This window comes from Engraulis encrasicolus, chromosome 1 (genome assembly GCF_034702125.1).
Source record: "Engraulis encrasicolus isolate BLACKSEA-1 chromosome 1, IST_EnEncr_1.0, whole genome shotgun sequence".
In the NCBI taxonomy this organism is placed as follows: Eukaryota; Metazoa; Chordata; class Actinopteri; order Clupeiformes; family Engraulidae; genus Engraulis; species Engraulis encrasicolus.
In genome coordinates, this window is record NC_085857.1 from 52,613,934 (window position 1) to 52,634,490 (window position 20,557).

General features: G+C 46.7%; 1 protein-coding gene across 1 annotated transcript; it reads left to right on the forward strand.

Annotated features, from left to right (window-relative positions):
- Positions 1-754: 754 nt before the first annotated feature.
- On the forward strand, positions 755-19,456 carry mri1 (methylthioribose-1-phosphate isomerase 1). The gene is made up of 6 exons (XM_063205400.1): positions 755-1,408; positions 5,385-5,608; positions 10,564-10,733; positions 16,290-16,466; positions 16,921-17,145; positions 18,208-19,456. The coding sequence occupies exons 1-6, from the start codon at positions 1,277-1,279 to the stop codon at positions 18,339-18,341; spliced, it is 1,062 nt and encodes a 353-aa protein (XP_063061470.1). The 5' UTR covers positions 755-1,276; the 3' UTR covers positions 18,342-19,456.
- The last annotated feature ends 1,101 nt before the right edge of the window (positions 19,457-20,557 follow it).

Below are 20,557 nucleotides of genomic sequence, written 5' to 3' on the forward strand. Positions count from 1 at the left end.
GGGCCCTGGGCCCTTCCAAACTGGTGATGGGAGTCTCAGGCGGAACAATTGTCCATTGGGCCCAGGGCACAATGATGACCCAACCAATCTCAATTTAGGAGGCCCCAGTGCTTGAGGCCCTAAGTGTTCTGCTTATTCTGCTTAAGCTGATGGCCCTGGGGGGGCCCAGGCAAATGCCCTGTTGCCCCACCCAGCTGCTCTGCCCCTGGTGGGAGCCCATATGAAGACCTTGGCAGGGTGCATCAGTAATTTTTGGGGGCCCTGTGTGCAATTGTTCCGCCACTGGGCAGGCAGTAGGCTATTTTGGGGGGGCGCAGAAACATCTGCTTCCTTTCGCTTGTCCATTCTCTTTTTCTCCCCCCTCCCTACCCATCCCCGAGGAAGAATTAAAGCCCTTCTTCTGTTCCTATTGTGGTCCTGCCATCGCCACTATGAGCTTATGCTAATGCTGTTTAGCGGAGGGGCCGCGGTTCTCCTTCTACCAGGACAAAAGAACAACGCCTGCCTGGGCGAGACGACGAGAAACAAACCAGCAAGACAGACAGCGTTGAGAGCAGCGCACAGTTTTTTTCTAACTAGCGCGCGGTCCCTATCGTCATCCATGGGAACGTGGAGGAGGATGGAAGGGGCGCGCACGCACGCGGGCACGCACACGTACGAAGGCTACGCTCGACGTCTGCGGGGCATGCGCAGAAAGGTTAAAGAGGGCGTGGATTGGAGAAAGGGGCGTGGTTAGACTTTCCTGTCGAAAGGAGTGACACGTGGTTGAGCTCTTCCTTCTTGTCTGTCTATGTGCACAGTGTCACAAAAAGAAAGCTGTAAGCCCATCGGAATAGGTTTCCCAGTTTTTTTACGCCTCTGTTTTTACGTTTCCCAGTTTTCAAACAACCACCTTCCGACCGACCCACATATCCTCGCCCCGGTCGGAGCTGCTTTCTCTTTCTCCATTGTCGGATTTTCTCCAGTAGGCAAGGCGGCTAGCGACGCAAGCAACAGCCCCGCTGTCAGGTCAACCACCGGCTCTGCTGCTACTGTCAGGCGGGTGAGAGTGTAGACGAGGGCTGGGCGAGAGAGAAAGTGCCGCTGGGTGTTGCAAAGGGTCTCCAACCCCCCTCTCCACCTCCCCCCTTTCCTGCCCCCTCGGCTCTCTCCTCCCCCCGCCTCCATCCTCTCTCTCCCCAGCTCGCCTGCTGCCTCCCTCTCCCTCCCTTCCCCGGGTCAGACCCCCGCCGTGCCGCAGACCTCATCCTCGTCCATCGCACGCCGACCAGCGGCCATGACGCTCGAAGCGATCCGGTATCGGCCCGGGTCCCTGCAGATCCTCAACCAGCTCCTGCTGCCCCACGAGACGGTGTACGAGGACATCCGCAGCGTGCAAGACGGCTACGACGCCATCAAGAGCATGAAGGTACGTACGGCCATGGTATCGGTGTCTGTGTCGGCATCGGCCCGCTGCATCTGTAGCCTGTTGTGTGCAGCCAGCCAGTGTAATAGCATCGGCAAGCATGGGCGTGATTTTGGTTGGTCTGTCCGTGTGTGTGTGTGTGTATGGTAGGAGGAAGCATGTCCTTCTCCAGCATTTCCATCCAACTAGACAATCTGACGTTGTCCTATATTGGAATGGAGACTGACAGGGAATGACTCCGCACATTGCGTCCTAGCAGCAATCCCCCCTCTCCTCTTCTGAAAGCTAAATTTCATCCACGAGTATCAGCGTCGGTATCCGCCTGCATGTGTGCTACGGGGACTGGTTTGGCTGTAAGAGGAGATGTAGAATTCGGGGGGAACCAGCAGCATATTCGGATTCACATACGACAAAACTGGTTTGGGAAGACTATAGTTCTAGGTTTGGTTCCATTGCCAAAGCTCATATCAACACAGCATCAGGGACATGGCACGCTTTGCATCCACGACAGTTGTGCATACAAAGTGTGTGTGTGTGTGTGTGTGTGTGTGTGTGTGTGTGTGTGTGTGTGTGTGTGTGTGTGTGTGTGTGTGTGACATCTGATCCAGACTAGTAGTGTTCTGCTACCTAACATGGTCGTTCTGATGTCCAGACGGTTTTTACAGATGCTGCTCCCTCTTTATGAATCAGCTGCAGACGGCGAATTGCAACACACACACGCATACGCACAGCTGCCGGGTGCTTCTTTGTGTCAGCGTGGTGGATCACAAGGGGCTCGGTTGATCTATTGTGTGGGTAGGGGTACCCTTACCAGAGAGGGTTGTGTGTGTGCGTGCGTGCGTGTGCGCGTGTGTGTGTGTGTGTGTGTGTCGGTAGGTCGGTTCTCATACATTTGCATAGCGTTGCAGAATGGCAAAGGGGCTCGTCGCCTGTTGTAGAGCCGGGAGGGAGGGAGGGTGGATGGATGCATGGTGGCTGGATGGTTGGTGACGGTAGGCTAGCCTACATCTCAAGGGTAACCTTCACAACAAAAACATCCAGTTCCCAGACTCCCCCACACTCAGCCACTGCGCGCCACTTCAAGCGTATTGGCGTGTCCCGGTTTATTACAAAGTAACACACACGGAATAGATGTAGGTGGCCAGTATAGTTTGTCCCGGTTTATTACGAATTTACACGCGTAGCCTAATAGTAATCACGGAATGGATAGGCCTACATGTTGTAGATGGATGTATGTCTGTCATACGATAATGTGTCGAAATGCCCCGTGTTTGTGGGCTGGCTGTCAGTTTAAAACGGGTTAACCGAGCGCACGTGTAGGCAGGGCAAGCTGAACGCACGCCCTCACTGTAGGCTGATGACAGCGCGAGTCTCCGGCGGGCAATGCATCGCGCTCGTGCCCATGATGATGGCTAAAAGGGGGGTACGGCCCTTGCCTTATCAATATTTAACCGTGGAGAGGGGTGAACCAGAGCTTAAGATAGATTACTCACAGCGGGATATATTCAACGAGGTAGTCAGAGCAAGGTATTTAGCGGATAACCGTCTGGAAAACCGTTACAGTGACAAAAAAGATCTCTTTGATGAATTATTGATAAGCTCGCGATTTCACCCTTCGTTTCGTGCAGGGCCTTATAGCACGGGGTTTGCGTTTTTAAACATTGCAGCAAGACGCCGTTAAATTTGTACTTGTAGATTAGAACTATTTATTTTCTTTTTTCATGTCTGGAATGAAGTTGGAACCTTGTGAGCCTTGGTTTGGTCATGGCGCTCTCCATGTCTGCTGAACAAAGACCCAGCCTGCATATCTCTCCCTCTCTCTCTCTCCCTCTCTCTCTCTCTCTCTCTCTCTCTCTCTCTCTCTCTCTCTCTCTCAGGTGTGTTCATCATCAATAAAATAATCTCAGCACCCCTATCTGTAGAGCTCTCCCTCTTCAGGAAGACAAGTTATCTGTGATGACACAGATTTAGCAACGCAAGTACACACACAGTGAAGAGGGCGCGAGTGGAAGAAAACATTCGTTTTTTGTGGAAGAGGTCGTATAGCTCTTCAAGACACACTTGTACTTAAACTTCGTCATACACACACACACACACAAACACCATTCTTCTGGTGGTTACCTCACCTCCTGATGATGTCATTCCCGTTGTCACTGAGCTAAACCTAATGTATGCATGCATCAGAGGTATGTGTGTGCTTGCGTGCGCGTACAGCAGTGTGACTGAAGTCCATGTGTGGTGCTTACGTTTAGGAATATTCCTGCTAAAATATGCTGCAGGATCACTGTCGTAACGCAAGTACTTCAGGCCCCCCTGCAAGCTACCAAGAATGGGCCCCCTAGCGAGAAAAGAGGGCCTGATATCATGTGGAGGGGGCCTGTTTCTTCAAGTCAAGGGCCCATGTGCCCCCCCGCCTCGTATGGGCCCCCCTGCCTTGCGGGGGCTGCGGGGGTATACTTTACGCCCCTGTGCAGGATCTACAAGTTGACGAGAGAGAGACACAGACAGACAGACAGACAGAGAGAGAGAGAGATCTGTGTGTGACAAAGAGAAAGACATATGTTATGTCCTCAGAGTACTTGTGTTAAAATCAAAGTAAAGATGCCTCCCAGCGTGTAGGAGGTTGATTTAGGCGTGTTTACACATAGCTGGGTATTTTGATAAACAAACATTTTTTCCCCCATATGTTTTTCAAAATATCTTCTTTCACACTATCAGCAAAACCACATAAATATGCTGCAAAGAGCTGTCATGAATGCGTTAAGCCTGTGGGTGGAAAGGCGAATGCCATTCAAGTCTCCCTTTTTCTTGGTTTATAATACAGTGCAAAAGTCAAACTTGAGTTTTCAAAAATCTCCACTTGTTCTGTCTGAGTTGTTTGAAAGATTCGTTTTCAGCTGAAAAACCTCTGTGTAAACTAAAGGCACAAACAAAGGTAAAGGTCTTCGTTTTTGAGAATACCCGGGTCGAGTGTGTGTGAGCAGCGTGTTCTCTTTGCTGAACCTTAGCTCATTACCCCAAAGTCAACTGACTTTTGAAATTCGGCCTGGTCTGGTCGTTCAGTTTTCCGTCAACACCGCTGAATTGACCTCAGTCACTCTGGTAGCTGTGATTGCTTCTGGTTTGAAGTAAATTATGCATGTCCGCAACACTGTTAATGCTCCCACTTGTTTAATGGCACAACGTTTTTGCTACTGGTTTGAAGTACGTTGAAGTACGACGTTTCAGACCTTAGTCTGCACGCGCGCGCTCTCGCTCAGTTCAAAGGTTGCAGGTTCAAATCCCACCTCTGGGAGCAGTGCGGCGGGACGGTGCCATGCTTAGGGGTAGAGCACTGGTTGATTACTGGTTGCATTTAAATGAAGACCCTCATCTTGCATTAAAATGTGTTAACATACCAATATGTTTTATTAGATTGTTGTCTCCAATCTCATAAGCCTTAATGTTGCATCATGCAGCTCCATGGCTCCAATGTTGCGCAATGCAACATCCAGCACCAATGGCTTAATGTGTGTGTGTGTTTATTTTGTGTGTATATTTTGTGTGTGTGTGTGTGTGTGTGTGTGTGTGTGTATTAAGGTGAGTGGCACCCCTACTATTGCCTTCTTGGGCTGAGTTTGGGGTTTGTGTGTGTGTGTGTGTGTGTGTGTGTGTGTGTGTGTGTGTGTGTGTGTGTGTGTGTGTGTGTGTGTGTGTGTGTGTGTGTGTGTGTGTAGGTGTGTGGCTCCCCTGTGATCACATCGTGGTAATGTAATTAGTGTGTGTGTGTGTGTGTGTGTGTGTGTGTGTGTGTGTGTGCGCGCGCGTGCGCGCGCGCCATCGTGGGTTACCCAAGCCTGGGGGTGGATGTGATATGTGTTTTTGTGTGTGTGTGTGTGTGTGTGTGTGTGTGTGTGTGTGTGTGTGTGTGTGTGTGTGTGTGTGTGTGTGTGTGTGTGTATCAATGTATGTATCTAATGAATGTGTGTGTGTTTTCCAGGTGCGTGGCGCCCCTGCGATCGCCATCGTGGGCTGCCTGAGTCTGGGGGTGGAGCTCCGGGCGGGTGCCGGGGGCGACGACCCCGTGTCCTTCATCAGGGAGTCGCTGTGTCACCTGACCTCCGCCAGGCCCACCGCCGTCAACATGGGGCGCGCCGCACGCGAACTCATGGAGTACAGCGAAAACGAGAGCATGGAGAAGAGCGGAGAGGCACTCAGAGAGAGGTGAGGAATGGAGGGATCCATAGATAAGACGGGGTAGAGAGAGGTGAGAGATTGAGGGATGATGTGTGTGTAAAAGAGAGTGAGTGGAGTACAGCAAGAATGAGAGAAGAGCTGTGAAGAGAGAGTAGATAGATAGATAGATAGATAGATAGATAGATAGATAGATAGATAGATAGATAGATAGATTTATGTATTAAGTTCATTATGTCTAAGTGTTTAACTTAAACACTTAGGCTTTTCTTTTGCCTTAAGACGTGAACGTTTTTATCTTTTACATGACATGTTTCGACGGTGTTACTTCCGTCTTCATCAGAGGGTCACTGTGATGTTGACGAGTGACATGCTTTAAAATCAGCTGATGTAGTTGTGGAGGTGTGACCTCCCTGCCAATAATGACAGGTTGATCACACCTCCTGCTGTTAGAGTTGCCCTCTTAGGATGGTGGTCCAGGTGTGTGAGAGCATGTAGACCCTAAGTGTTTAACCCTTTAAGCGCCAAAGTCGCAGAATTGCGACGGTACGTCATCATGAACAAAAGCGCATGTAGATCAAACCAGCGGTCTTAATAGTGTTCATCCTCCCTACCAGTAGTTGGCAGACATGCTACCCTTTCAAACAAGACTACGATTGCGTCATTTTGTAGTTCACAGAGTCTTTGGTGAAGCAGTAAAAGACGCGACAAGTGACGCTACAACAAAATGCGGAAGTAGCCACTTTGCGTCTTTGACTCGAGGCGTACGAGTTGGATTTGTGTTGTTATCAGTGAACTATCAGCGAGCTATTTCATCATGGCTAGTGAGAAGTTGAATCGTGGTGAAGTTCTGAGCATGTTATTTTACTATTCTGACTCCGAAGGACAGTTTTTATCTCACGAGGAGGATAATGATCGGACGAGCACTCTTTGTTTACCGTGGCGAAACTTCCGAAGGCAGTGATGCCGACATGCGAAGCAAGGATGTTCTCTAAGCACACACACACATTGACACTCATTCGGTGACTTTATCCGATCTCAAAGGAGTCGGTGGTAGTGGCGAATGCAGTCGTAGTGTCCATACAGGTATTGGTGGAGGAATTAGGGGTGAGAGAAGTGGGTCTGGTATGTTAGCTTGGGCTCCCTCCATTCAGCCCCCGGTTATGCGGGTAGCCACCTATCCGGACGCAAACGCAATAATCCTGGGATCAGACAAACACTGTTCACCAAGCAGCACACACGCACTCATTCTGTCCCTCTTTCTGACTTCTACTGGGTGGATGGCAGCGGCGAACGTGGCCATATCTCCGTATGGAGAGGTTTTGGTAATAGAACGCACGGTGAAGAGAAGACGCATAGGCAACCCTAAAACATGAATGTTTTAGACTCGTTGTTGACAATCAGACTGGTCACAGCGTTTTGACTGTCTTTGTAAGAGTTATACAAATCAGTAAAACAGCAAATAGAGACGAAAGAGGTGGCGATATATTTCCCTCAAACGGGGGAGAGGGTGGAAGGGCGCTGCGCTCTCCACGCGAGGGGGCGGGGATTGTGTTCCTAATCGGCTTCAGGTGTCAGGCTGTAGCCTAATTACGTTGGACACAATACTATGGACATGATACTTGTGATTTCATACCCATTATGTTGACAGTTTGCCCATTAGTTTTGTGAAATGTAAGTGACAAACTGTAGAAGCCACTGCTAGACTGTGCCATGATCAACCATTTTACTGCCTATACAGCGCCTGCTCCAAAGGCCATAGTAGGCTATACAGATGTAAAAATAGGCATAAATATGAATTGAATATGTGTGCTGACCCTTTCTGTGAAAGTTTCACAAGCTAAAAAGGTACAGGTTACAGATACAAACATGTCCGGCCCTCCAGGCAAAAGTAGTAATTGTTGCATTATATATTTCAATATTATTGCATTATATTATTGCAATATTACAATATATACTATATATATTCTGCCTAAAACTACTTATTTCCTTGACCATAGTGTATGTGCACTATGTGATAGTAATGGAATGTCAAATATTGCTCAATAAATTCAATAATCTATTGAAAATTATCAATATTTTCCAAAAAATATTAAAAATTCAAAATGGCCGCCACCATATGACGTCATAATATGCAAATAAGGTATGCATATTTACTCCCAAAATAATCTTGGGGTCATCCCCAATATTTGTCTAATTGACAGTCAAGCTCTATCTGTTACCAGTGTCAAGCCACAGTCATTTGAATTTATCATGCCAACATTCAGCTTTTTTGAAAAATAAATTGTGGCGCTTATATACTATATATATTCTGCCTAAAACTACTTATTTCCTTGACCATATTGTATGTGCACTATGTGATAGTAATGGAATGTCAAATATTGCTCAATAAATTCAATAATCTATTGAAAATTATCAATATTTTCCAAAAATTATTAAAAAATCAAAATGGCCGCCACCATATGACGTCATAATATGCAAATTAGGTATGCATATTTACTCCCAAAATAATCTTGGGGTCATCCCCAATATTTGTCTAATTGACAGTCAAGCTCTATCTGTTACCAGTGTCAAGCCACAGTCATTTGAATTTACCATGCCAATATTCAGCTTTTTTGAAAAATAAAGTGTGGCGCTTAAAGGGTTAAGATAGATAGATAGATAGATAGATAGATGAAGATGGAGAAGAGCGGAGACGCTTTCTCAGAGCGGCGAGAGATGGCGAGAGCAAAGGATTAAAGACCGATAAATGGAGAGGGAGTGATGGGGGGACCTCATGGAGGACAGTGAGAACGAGAAGAGTGGAGAGGCACTCTGAGTGAGGTGAGATATGGATACAGTGTGTAAAAGAGTGAGAGCGGTGCAGACAGAGGGACATCATGGAATACAGCCAGAACTAGAGCATGGAGAAGAGCAGAGACGCACTCAGAGAGAGGGGGGGGAGGGACAGACAGACAGACAGACAGACAGACAGACAGACAGACAGACAGACAGACAGACAGACAGACAGACAGACAGACAGACAGACAGACAGACAGACAGACAGACAGACAGACCGGCCACTCCATTAGGAACACCTCTCTAATGCTGGGTGGACCCCCTTTTGCCTTCAGAACTGCCTACAACAAAACTCGGGTAGGCTGTGGCATTCCAACAAAGATAAATTGGTACTAATTGGCCCAATTTGTGCCAAGAAAATGTCCTTATGCCATTATATCCCCAGCCTGAAATGTTGATGCAAAGCAGGGTTGACCCATGTTTTCATGCTGTTGACGCCAAATTCGGACCATTCTACCTGAGTGTTGCAGTAGATATCAAGACTCATCAGACCAGGCAACATTTTTGCGATCTTCTAGTGCCGTTTATGGTGAGCCTGGGTAAATTGTTGCCTCATTTTCATGTTCTCAGCTGACAGGAGTGGCACCAAATGTGGTTTTCTGCAGCTATAACCCATTTGCCTCAAGATTTGATGTGCTGTGTATAATCAGGGATTCTATTATGCATGCCTCGGTTGTAATGAGTGTTTTTTTTACTTAATGTTGCCTTTGTATTAACTCAAACCAGCATGGCTATTCTCCTCTGACCTCTGCCATCAACAAGCCATTTTTGCCCACAGAATCGCTGCTCACTGCATTTTGTTTCTTTTTCATACCATTCTTTGTAAACCCTAGAGATGGTTGTGCGTGAATGTCTCAGTAGATCAGCCATTTCTGACATTCTCCAATCAGGCCCTTCTGCACCCACAGCCATGCCATGTTAAAAATCATTTAAATAACCTTTCTTCCACATTATAATGCTCGGTTTTAACTCGATTTTGAACTTTGAACTGCACACAAACTCATAGAGAAGAGCGGAGATGCACTCAGTGAGAGGTGAGGGATGGAGGGATAATGTGTGTGAGAGAGAGAGGTTTGCAGAGAAAAAAGCCAGTATTTTTCGGTTCGCATCACGAGCTAACTGTCTGGTTCTTGAACTCTCAGGGCGCATTCAGGCTGACTGAGAACAGTGCCGGCGCCCATCCCGCACCTAATCACGATCCGGCCATCATCCGGCCACGCCGCAGATCTTGGCGTTCGCAAACTAAAAAGTTGGTTCGCAATGCGAACTGAAAAATACTCCGTGAACCGTGACTACAACGTGGACGTCAGCAGGTTCATCCGGTTAACACAGTCACGTGCGGAAAAAGTTCAGAGCTCGGTGTGAACACGGGTGGTTCGCAAGCAAGCACTTAAGTGCTGAACATAACTGGTGGAGGCAACGTCACCGGCACCGTTCTGGTCAGCCTGAAAACAGTATTAGACCAGAGACATTAACGCTCCTTGGAGACATTAACACTCCAGCCAGTTAGAGGTTAGGTGCGGGAATGGGCACCGACGTGATTCTCTGTCGGCCTGTATGTGCCTACATGGATGGATAAATAGTGCTGTGCTGCACGCAAAATAATGGAGAGAGGTGAGAGATGGATGGATGGATGGATGGATGGATGGATGGATGGATGGATGGATGGATGGATGGAGGGATGGAGAGAGAGAGAGAGAGAGAGAGAGAGAGAGAGAGAGAGAGAGAGAGAGAACTCATGGAGTACATTGAGAATGAGAGCATGTAGTCGTCGCTGTAGTAGTCATTGAACAGTTGACTACCATACGATGACATAACACAGGGGCTTTTAGTAATGCACTACATACAACTTTGTCATTGCCATTGTGGTAACAGCAAATGTATAAAGCCATTTTTTTTAACAGGTTAAACCTTTGCAAGCATGTTGTAATTCCTTGGAATTGCAAGTCTAGTTACTTGTCATTATACTGTATTATCCTTAATATTAATATTCAATTGAAAATGGTCAAGTTTTGAATATGTGATGATAGGCGAAATTTGCATGAGGGAATGGTTAAGACCGAGCTAGTAGAATCAGGTTATGATTGAGGTTCCTTGTCTGCCAATGAGATGTCAGCGTTTGACGTGTTGTCCCGCCTCTGCCGCAGTGTGATTAGCTGGATCGAGGAGATGCTGGAGCGTGACGTGGGCGACAACAAGAAGATCGGCAATTTCGGCGCGCAGCACATCCTGTCCGGCGTCCCCAGAGACTCCGTCACCATCCTGACGCACTGCAACACGGGCTCACTAGCCACCGCAGGCTACGGCACCGCACTAGGTGAGACTAGAACTAGAGCTAGAACTGGAACTAGAAGTGTCTGTGTGTGTCTGTGTGTATGTCTATCTGTCTGTTTGTCTGTCTGTTTGAATGTGTGTGTGTGTGTGTGTGTGACTGTGTGTGTGTGTGTGACTGTGTGTGTGTGTGACTATCTGTGTGTGTGTGTGACTATCTGTGTGTGTGTGTGTGTGACTATCTGTATCAGGGCTTAACACTAACACACGCCAGGTAGCCAAATGCGGGTGAAAGTCGGCGTTGGCTAGTAGATACCGAAGGTTCACTAGCCATTCTGGCGGGTCCGTCACTATTCTAAATGATGAGGCACCGCATTTTGTAGTTTTTTCCCTCGGACCGTCTTTGCTACAAACGCAATGCAATGCGATTTCGCGAGCCTACAATACCCATGAAGCATCTGTGTCACGTGTCACCTGTGTCTCACGCAGGAGAGGAATCTGCAGATAGAGCTAGTCTTGCGAATATGAGTGGCAGCAGCGAGCTACAGGCACATCAGCGCGCGTTTGGAAATGTTACTGAAAACCTTCACGTGAAAATAAAGTAGCGAAGTTCATCTCAACTGACCTGTTTTGGGATCTGTCATTAGTACAATGCATAGTAGACCTAGTAGTGGACATTAAAATGACCAAGGCGAGAGGAGAACACCTCAGTCTTGAGAAAGTCTTGAGACTAATTAGCGCAGTGATAAGACAAGGACACATGCGGCATTAATAATGTTCGGTTTAAATCATGTTCTGATTTGCCTGTATGTCTTCATACCTTAATATGCCTCCATGTTTCTTGTGCCGTTGTTCCCGACTGTCAAACGGGGCTTAAACAACGCGCAGTAGTAGCCTTCCAGACAGTACAAAATCATGTCCCATGTCCCTTCGCATGTGCCCATCTTGCTTTGCGTCCATTTATATTTTAAACAACTCAATATTAAACGGAATGAAAGGAAGTCGTAGCTCCTTCTGTAGTTACCGGCCGCATATGTGTGTGCCTTCTAGTAGATAGCCTACTTATATGAGAAAATATTCCAGAAGACGTGTTATTCCACATCCATGACCGAGGACATGCGAAGCTTGGCAATGACTTTGCACTATCTACTTTGCGCATCGAAAGTGCCCTTCAGATCAAAGACGGAAATATTTTGCTCTCATGTAGCTTACATTTGTGCCCTTCCACACAACACTGTGCTTGGTGTTTCTGCACGGCTATGCCATTCCTGAGATGAGTTAATCTGTTCTTATTGCATGCATGCATGCATGCATGGACCAGTTAACAACAATTCTAGTTATTAGGCCCTATATTATATTATATTATATTATATTATATTATATTATATTATATTATATTATATTATTTTATGTTATATTATGTTATATTATCCTACATTACATTATTACAGCCTAATATATAATTCATTAAAGCTGCTATGATGGTTACGAAAATTATGGCTAGTGAAAAGGCCCAATGGCTAGTGAGTCACGAAAACCACTAGCCAAAATGGCTGGTAAGCGAAAAAGTTAGTGTAAAGCACTGAGTGTGTGTGTGTGTGTGTGTGTGTGTGTGCATGTGTGTCTGTCTGTGTGCATTGTGGCGGAATGCACTTCCACCATGGTCTCCAAGACTAATTGTTTCCAATGCCCCAGTAGCACACTGCACCCACAAACACACATACACCTAATTGAGGCCCCTTAAGCAGTTCTCTACCTGAAGATGAGACGCACCTGCAGCGAGATCTGATTGAGGGGTGTGGCCGTAAGATGGCACCGCTTGTTAGATGCCAGTTTTGAGCATTCTCGTGAAGGACACAGCTCGGCTAGTTTTGTTTTTTGTTAAGGGTCTATTTTTGTGTCTTTGAGTCTTGATAAAGACGTGCTGGTTGGTATCCTTGGTTTGTTGTCCGTCTATTTTGTCTTATTATTTTATTGCTGGCGGAAGCTTATAATTTAGTGACAGGATTTAAAGGCCTGTCTGGCGCCTGAACTTGATTTTTTTAGTGCCCGACCGTAAGCGCCGCTACAGCATGTGTGTCTGTCTGTCTGTCTATGTGTATGTGTGTGACTGTCTGTATGTGTCTGTCTGTATGTGGGTGGTTGACGTTTAAGGGCGTAACGCAAAAAAAAGGTTTTAAAATTCCTGAAAGAAATGATGTATACAAATTGGAAAAAAATAGAAAAAAATAAAGCACTTAGTGGTCTGTGGAATTTCACCTTATTTTTGCCATTTTTGGGAAAATGTGTCCTGCATCAACACATTGCATAGGCATGTCACACCGCAGGAAAATGGAGTCACACCACAGGGAATTCACTGCATTATGGCCATTTTATTCCTTTTGTATACATGACTGACATCTGAGCTCATGCTAACTTGATAATGATATTGTGTTTAATCTTAATATGTGTTTTTGTATTTATAAAAAAAACTTTTTTTCCTTCTATAAGAGCAGTCACACCACAGGACACCATAAAATGAACCTAAGCATTGCGTGACAGAAAGATTGCGATATGAAGACATATTAAGAGGTTAAGAGTCACCTTAAACTTCCACAGCACTCTCCAATAACTGAGGTACTGACTGGTTAGGAGCCAGTGTTTAAGACCCTTGTAGTTGGCCTTGCAGCTGCCCATTCACAAACATTGACATACATGTCACCCCACAGGACGCAATTTGTGTTACGAAATTGAACTTGTAGTTAATATTACTGTCTTGAGTTTTTTTCACATTCACATATCTTAATATGAAGTTAATATTTATGCAATCATGCCAAATGCTTCATACATTATTCAAACTGTTGTTGGTTAATTTATATATATATTATATTCCAGGTTTCATTAATGTTACAGTCACACCGCAGGATATTTGACATATAAACCTTTACATAAATCTTAACAAAAATGTTTCTTCTCATCTAAGACTAATATGAAACATAATGTACCACATCTACTTTCATTGACATTTGTTTTTTAAAGGAAAAATAACAGTTTTGTAGGTTTTCAACCAATGTTACGAAAAAACAAGGCGTCACGTCTCCCACCCATGTACTGTATGTGTGTCTGTCTATATCTGTGTGTGTCTTTCTGTCTGTGTGTCTCTGTCTATATTTATTTGTGTTTGGTTGTCTGTGTTTGTATGTCTGTCTGTGTGTCTATCTGTCTGTATGTATGTCTATGTGTCTGTGTGTCTATCTGTCTGTATGTCTGTATCATACATACAGACTGTATGTGTGTCTGTCTGTATGTGCACAAGAAGTTTTGTTTAGTGTTTGCTGTATTTCCACCACATCTGACTTTTCATTGATTCTGGGAAAACTATACGTATCAATTTGAAGTCATGCCAAACAGTAATCTGTCAGCTGTTAATATCATTATACCGTTATATTTTCCATAGCAATATAGTTCTCACGACTGCAGACTTGGGTCGTAACTTATCCAGTGTACTCTTCATTGCACAGGCCCCACACTTTGCCAAACTTATAGTTTCACACACACACACACGCACACGCACACGCACATGCACGCACACACACACCCCTCTGCATTCATTATCAGGTTGAGTACTAGGTGTCGGAGCTGCCTTCACAGGGGTGTGATGATGAGGGAGTGTGTTTCCTTGGAAACGGGTCCAGAGTCGTTCCTTTTCGGTTCAGGGCCTGATCCGGCTGTGCGTGTGTGGGTGTGGGTGTGGGTGTGTGTGTGTGTGTGTGTGTGTGTGTGTGTGTGTGTGTGTGTGTGTGTGTGTGTGTGTGTGTGTGGGTATGGGTGTGCGTGTGTGTTCGGATCCTCTGCTACTCTAAAGCATCCTGTTTTTGCCAACCTGTCAATGTGATTCTCTGATTGGCTTCTTGTGTTATACTCATAGGGTGTGTGTATGCGAGCTTGTTCATGTATGTCTGGGTGTGTGACAATGTACTCTGTGTGTGTGTGAGTGTGTGTGTATGTGTCGTGTTAGTTTAGCATCTGTTTTTACACGCGTATGTGTGTATTTGTGTAGTCTGGGTGTTATGTTGGTAATTGTAAAAGTTTCAAGATTTTTGTGAAACCCGTGTGATCGTGTGCGTACAGGTATTGGCGAGATTATGTGTGTGTGTTTGTGTCTGTGTGCACATTCGTGTGGGTGTGTGTAGATATGTGCATGTGAGTTGAGTGGAAGTCTGTTTTGTGTTTTTGAAGTAATTTTTACACTTTCATGTGGGTGTGAGTGTGTGTGTGTGTTTTGTGCTGGCTGCATTCTCTGGGTCTGAAGCATGTGTACTATAACTCAGTGTGTGTTTCAGGTGTGTATCGTTCACTGGGCTGTCTAAAGTGTTTGTACAATAACTGTGTGTGTGTGTGTGTGTGTGTGTGTGTGTGTGTGTGTGTGTGTGTGTGTGTGTGTGTGTGTGTGTGTGTGTGTGTGAGTGTGTGTGTGTGTGGGTGTGTGTGTGTGTGTGTGTGTGTGTGTGTGTGTGTGTGTGTGTGTGTGTGTGTGTGTTGCAGGTGTGGTGTGCTTGCTGCACTCCCTGTACCACCTGAAGCATGTGTACTATAACTCTGTGTGTGTGTGTGTGTGTGTGTGTGTGTGTGTGTGTGTGTGTGTGTGTGTGTGTGTGTGTGTGTGTGTGTGTGTGTTTCAGGTGTGGTATATCGGTGGGCTGTGTAAACTGCGTGTACTAGTCAAGGCGTGACTAGATAAAGCAAGAGTCATCCATGCTTTTATCTCATCACGCCTTGACTACTGCAATGCCTTGTATGCTGGCCTCAGTGCTTCCTCCCTCTCCCGCCTGCAACTTGTGCAAAATGCTGCTGCCCGCCTCCTTACTAAAACTCGAAGGCGGGAGCATATTACGCCTGTGCTTGCTGCTCTTCACTGGCTCCCTATACGCTACAGAGTAGATTTTAAGATTTTTTAATTTGTTTTTAAAGCTCTTCATGGCCTGGCACCATCTTATTTATTTGACCAACTAAAAGTAAACGCCCCCTCCAGGTGCCTCAGGTCATTCGAACAAGCGCTCCTCATTGTGCCACACTCCAGGTTGAAAACCAGAGGAGACCGAGCTTTTGCTGTAATGGGCCCCAAACTCTGGAATGACCTGCTACTTCATATCCGCCTGTCCCCCTCCCTAGCTGCGTTTAAAACTCACCTTAAAACTCACTTTTATGCATTAGCTTTTAACACTGTATGACCTCTGTGTATGCACCTAGTTATTTATCTATTTATTTCTATTTTTATTATTTTTTATTTACTTAAACGTTGATCAGCCCCATATCTTTTATATTTTCTCTTATTTTTAACATTACCTACCCCCCCCCCCTTTTTATTCTACATGATGCTCAGTTTTTAGATCTTATTGATTGTGACCTTTCTCTTTTTTTTTGGCAAGTGGTCTTTGTATTTTGTCCTATGTCCTCAAGTATGTCTATGTGTTCTAAGGTTGAAAGATTCCTTTCAAGTCCTCCTACTTGTCCAGCACTTTGGACAGCTACCTCTGTTGTATTTTTAAAGTGCTTTATAAATAAAATTGACATGACTTGACTACTATAACTATGTGTGTGTGTGTGTGTGTGTGTGTTGCAGGTGTGGTGCGCTCGCTGCACTCGCTGGGCCGCCTGAAGCGCGTGTACTGCACGGAGACGCGGCCGTACAACCAGGGCGCTCGGCTGACCGCCTACGAGGCCGTGGCAGAGGGCTTCCCCGCCACGCTCATCACAGACAGCATGGCCGCCCTGACCATGAGGGAGAAGGGCATCACCGGTAAGACTGTCCCTGAATGTCAAATGGTGCACGTCAAGCACTATGTTTCAGTGCTTAACTAACACGCCGTACGCACTGAAACATGGACAATGAAGTGCACAAATGCACCATTTGAGATTCAGGATGTGTGTGTCTGTGTGTGTGTGTGTGTGTGTGTGTGTGTGTGTGTGTGTGTGTGTGTGTGTGTGTGTGTGTGTGTGTGTGTGTGTGTGTGTGTGTGTGTGTGTGTGTGTGTGTGCACTCGTTTATGTGTGTTGGTGTGTGCATCGCATTTTCCTGCGTTTAGAGATCTTCGTTATAGCTTCTCTCCATATATCCTCTCTCTCTCTCGCTCCCTTCTTTCCCCCCGTCCCTCTCTCTCTCTCGCCCTCTCGCTCCCTTCCCCCCCCCCCCCCCCCCCCCCCCCTCCCTCTCTCTCTCTCTCGCCCTCTCGCTCCCTTCTTCCCCTCCTCAGCGGTGGTCGTGGGGGCCGACCGGGTGGTTGCCAACGGCGACACGGCCAACAAGATCGGCACGTACGGCCTGGCCATCGCGGCCAAGCACCACGGCATCCCCTTCTACGTGGCCGCCCCCTCCACCTCCTGCGACCTCAGCCTGGAGAGCGGACGCCACATCGTCATCGAGCAGAGGCCCGCCGAGGAGCTGACCAGCATCAACGGGGTACCAGTGGCTGCACCAGGTGAGGAAAGGGTGTGCGTGTGTGTGTGTGTGTGTGTGTGTGTGTGTGTGTGTGTGTGTGTGTGTGTGTGTGTGTGTGTGTGTGTGTGTGTGTGTGTGTGTGTGTGTGTGTGTGTGTGTGTGTGTGTGAGAGAGAGTGTGTGTGTGTGAGTGTGCGTGAGTGTGTGTGAGTGAGCGTGAGTACACTTCAATATATTTTGAGTACTTGAAGAGAGACCCAAGCACAGCATTGATTACATCCGTGCACTAAGTACACATTCCAGACAGAAATGGTGTTCCAAACAATGAATGTGCTCTTTATGGTAAATGGTAAATGGACTGCATTGATATAGCGCCTTTCCACTCCTTCCAGCCCTCAAAGCCCTTTACATTGTATGCCTCACATTCACCCATTCACACTCTCATTCACACACCGGTGGACCGTGGCTTCCATGCAGGGTGCCACGCTGCCACCAGGAGCAACTTTGAGGTTAAGTATCTTGCTCAACAAGGACACATCGATGGGGTCAGCCAGAGCGGGGCTCGAACCTGCAACCCTCTGGTTACCAAGTGGCTCCTCTACCGCCTGAGCCACCACGGCCCCACTTCAGGGGTGCATTTCTCGAAACCAAAGTTGCTTACTACATTAGCTACTTTGTTGTTTTCAATGCATTTTCCCATTGGTAACTACCGAAGTTGCTAACAGGCTAACAACTTCACTTTTGAGAAATGCACCCCAGATGTGGCATTAGCTGTGGTTGTACCTCCCTGACGTCTGTCACAACGATATACAAATGTCAATGACATAAATATAATGACCCATTTGTCAGGTGACTACAGTATGGACAATACGAAGAGAGTAGCATTACCAGTCAATGTGCCAGCAGAAGCATCTGTGGCATCTGGCAGGAGAGGGGATGAGTAGTTGACATTTGCGAAAGTATTCATTCATCACGAATAAATGATGCACTTTCTCTCTAATCTCTCCCTCTCTCTCTCTCTCTCTCTCTCTCTCTCTCTCTCTCTCCCTTCCTCCCTCCGTCTCTCATCTCCCTCTCTCTCATCCCCCCCTTCCTCTCCGCAGGTATCGAGGTGTGGAACCCGGCGTTTGACGTGACTCCTCACCAGCTGATCACAGGGGGCATCATCACCGAGCTGGGCGTCTTCCTCCCCTCGGAGCTGCAGGCCGCCCTGACCGGACGCCTCACCGCCCTCTAAGGCCCCCTGTCATCACCCGGTGGTCCGGAGGCGCAGCTACACCCTCTACCTACCACCCTTCACTGGACGCCTGGCCGGCCTCTAGGCTTTCCAACCCCACCCACCCCCTGGGGATATGGAGGGGCAGTGTCCTAAAGGTTCTTTTCAATATGTGGACTCCTGTCCTCCTCTGCTTGTGCTTGTGGCCTCGTGTTTTCGATGATGCCTCGCCTCCATGGAGAGAAAACGATAATAAAGTTTCCCTGCTGTCGGGCCTAGCCATCAGCAACTTTTGGGGAGGACTACTCTTCATTCACCATCCCGATTGCACACGAGAAAATGACATAAGAATTGCGCCTTTGCGAGTTTTTGAAATACACTTCTGTCGTCGGTGACATCATCACGAGGCCACAAGCAGGCAAGGGAGCGAGGGAGGGCGGGAGTTCAGATATTAGAAAGAACCCACAGGCTGCCTCTCTTCATAAACCCTCACCGGCTGCCTCGCCGCCCCTTAGGCTCCCTGTCGCCATCTGGTGGCGTGAAGGAGCCACTGCACCCTCTAACCACCTTCACCCAACCTTACCGTCCGTCCCAATGGCTGTACATCGTATGGACACAGGATGGCTCAACAGATTTTCAGCTTTTTCAACTGTTTATTTTTTTCCCAAGAAAAGACACATTTCCTTCTTGAAATTGATCGTCAGAAACTCCCACTTGCTATCAAGTGGATGTTTTTGATTGCCAGTTCCAACCAGGATCCTGTGTGTCTGGATTCTCAATAGTTGAAAAATGCTGCAAATTTAAACAGCTCGACGCCCCATTCTACAAAAGAGCTTCAAATTACAGAAAAAAAACCTCTTGGTGTCCATATTAATAATGTAGTCATTGGCCTCGTTGCCCTCTAGTCACCCCCTCATGCCATCTGGTGGCCTGCTAGTGCAATTGCACCCTTCACCACCATTATTATGATGATGATTATGATGATCAGGACCAGCACAGTTCACCACCATGATACCTGCTATCTTTCCTGTCTTAGTATTCACAACTCAACTGGTGATACTACAGCACACACACACACACACACACACACACACACACACACACACACACACACACACACACACACACACACACACACACACACACACACACACTCGCGCACACTCGCGCACACACACACACACACACACACACACACACACACACACACACACACACACACACACTCGCTCGCTCACAGATACACAATCACACACACGCGCACACACACAGACTCACAATCAGTCGTATACTGAGGAAAATACCTCAAAACACACATCTTACAGTTGCACACAAGATGTAAATAGATACTGTGATTAAAAAACACACACGTTAACACATACACACACAAACACAGTCATGTATACACATCGTGTGGCAGGCTGGTCAATCAAACCCAGGGAAGCATATTTTATTAGCGCGCACACACACACACACACTCCCACACACACTCACACACACACACACACACACACACACACACACAGACACACATTCTTATATTCTGCTTTCACTGTCCCTCTCTCTTCCACACGCACCATCTTGTCATCATGTTGAATGTTCACTGTCTCAGACATCACCCCTTCATCAGCCCACATCGACACACACACACACACACACACACACACACACACACACACACACACACACACACACACGTGGAGGAAGTGTGAAGTACTGTATTGACCAGCTCTGTTAGGATCATGCCTACTACGCTGTAACCATGCGGCCAGATCAGCTGGACTAAAGTATATCACAAAAAATACACTTTTTCACCTTCCCCATTCTTGTTGGCATTAACACTCAAGCTAATGTTGTGACGTAGAGGTGCGGTACTCTTTGAACGACGTAAACACCACGGTTAAATTTGTTTTTTATTTTTTATCTCGTTTCGTTAAATACAGGATGAACTGATTGTTTTTAGGGTTTTTTTAACATAGCGTGAGAGATTGGTGACCGGTGGTGTACATAATGTTTGGGCGCGAAACGTACCTCTTGCTCACTTTGTAGTTCACTATATACAGTATGTATAGTGGACGAGGGAACAAATTCGAATTTGCTCATAGTGTATATATATGTATAGACACACGGAAAGGAAGTCACTTCTGAAGGACGCCAGGGTTGAGAGCTGACCAGGGTTGCGTTTCTCGACGGTGACGTTGCTAACTAATTCAGCAGCATACTTGGTTGCAATGCAA

Excerpts from the sequence above, each read along its gene's own strand:
- mri1 (XM_063205400.1), top strand. The coding sequence starts at position 1,277 with ATGACGCTCGAAGCGATCCGGTATCGGCCCGGGTCCCTGCAGATCCTC. Across the intron at positions 16,467-16,920 it reads GAGGGAGAAGGGCATCACCG|CGGTGGTCGTGGGGGCCGAC; the intron begins GTAAGACTGTCC and ends TCCCCTCCTCAG. Across the intron at positions 17,146-18,207 it reads GGTACCAGTGGCTGCACCAG|GTATCGAGGTGTGGAACCCG; the intron begins GTGAGGAAAGGG and ends TCCTCTCCGCAG.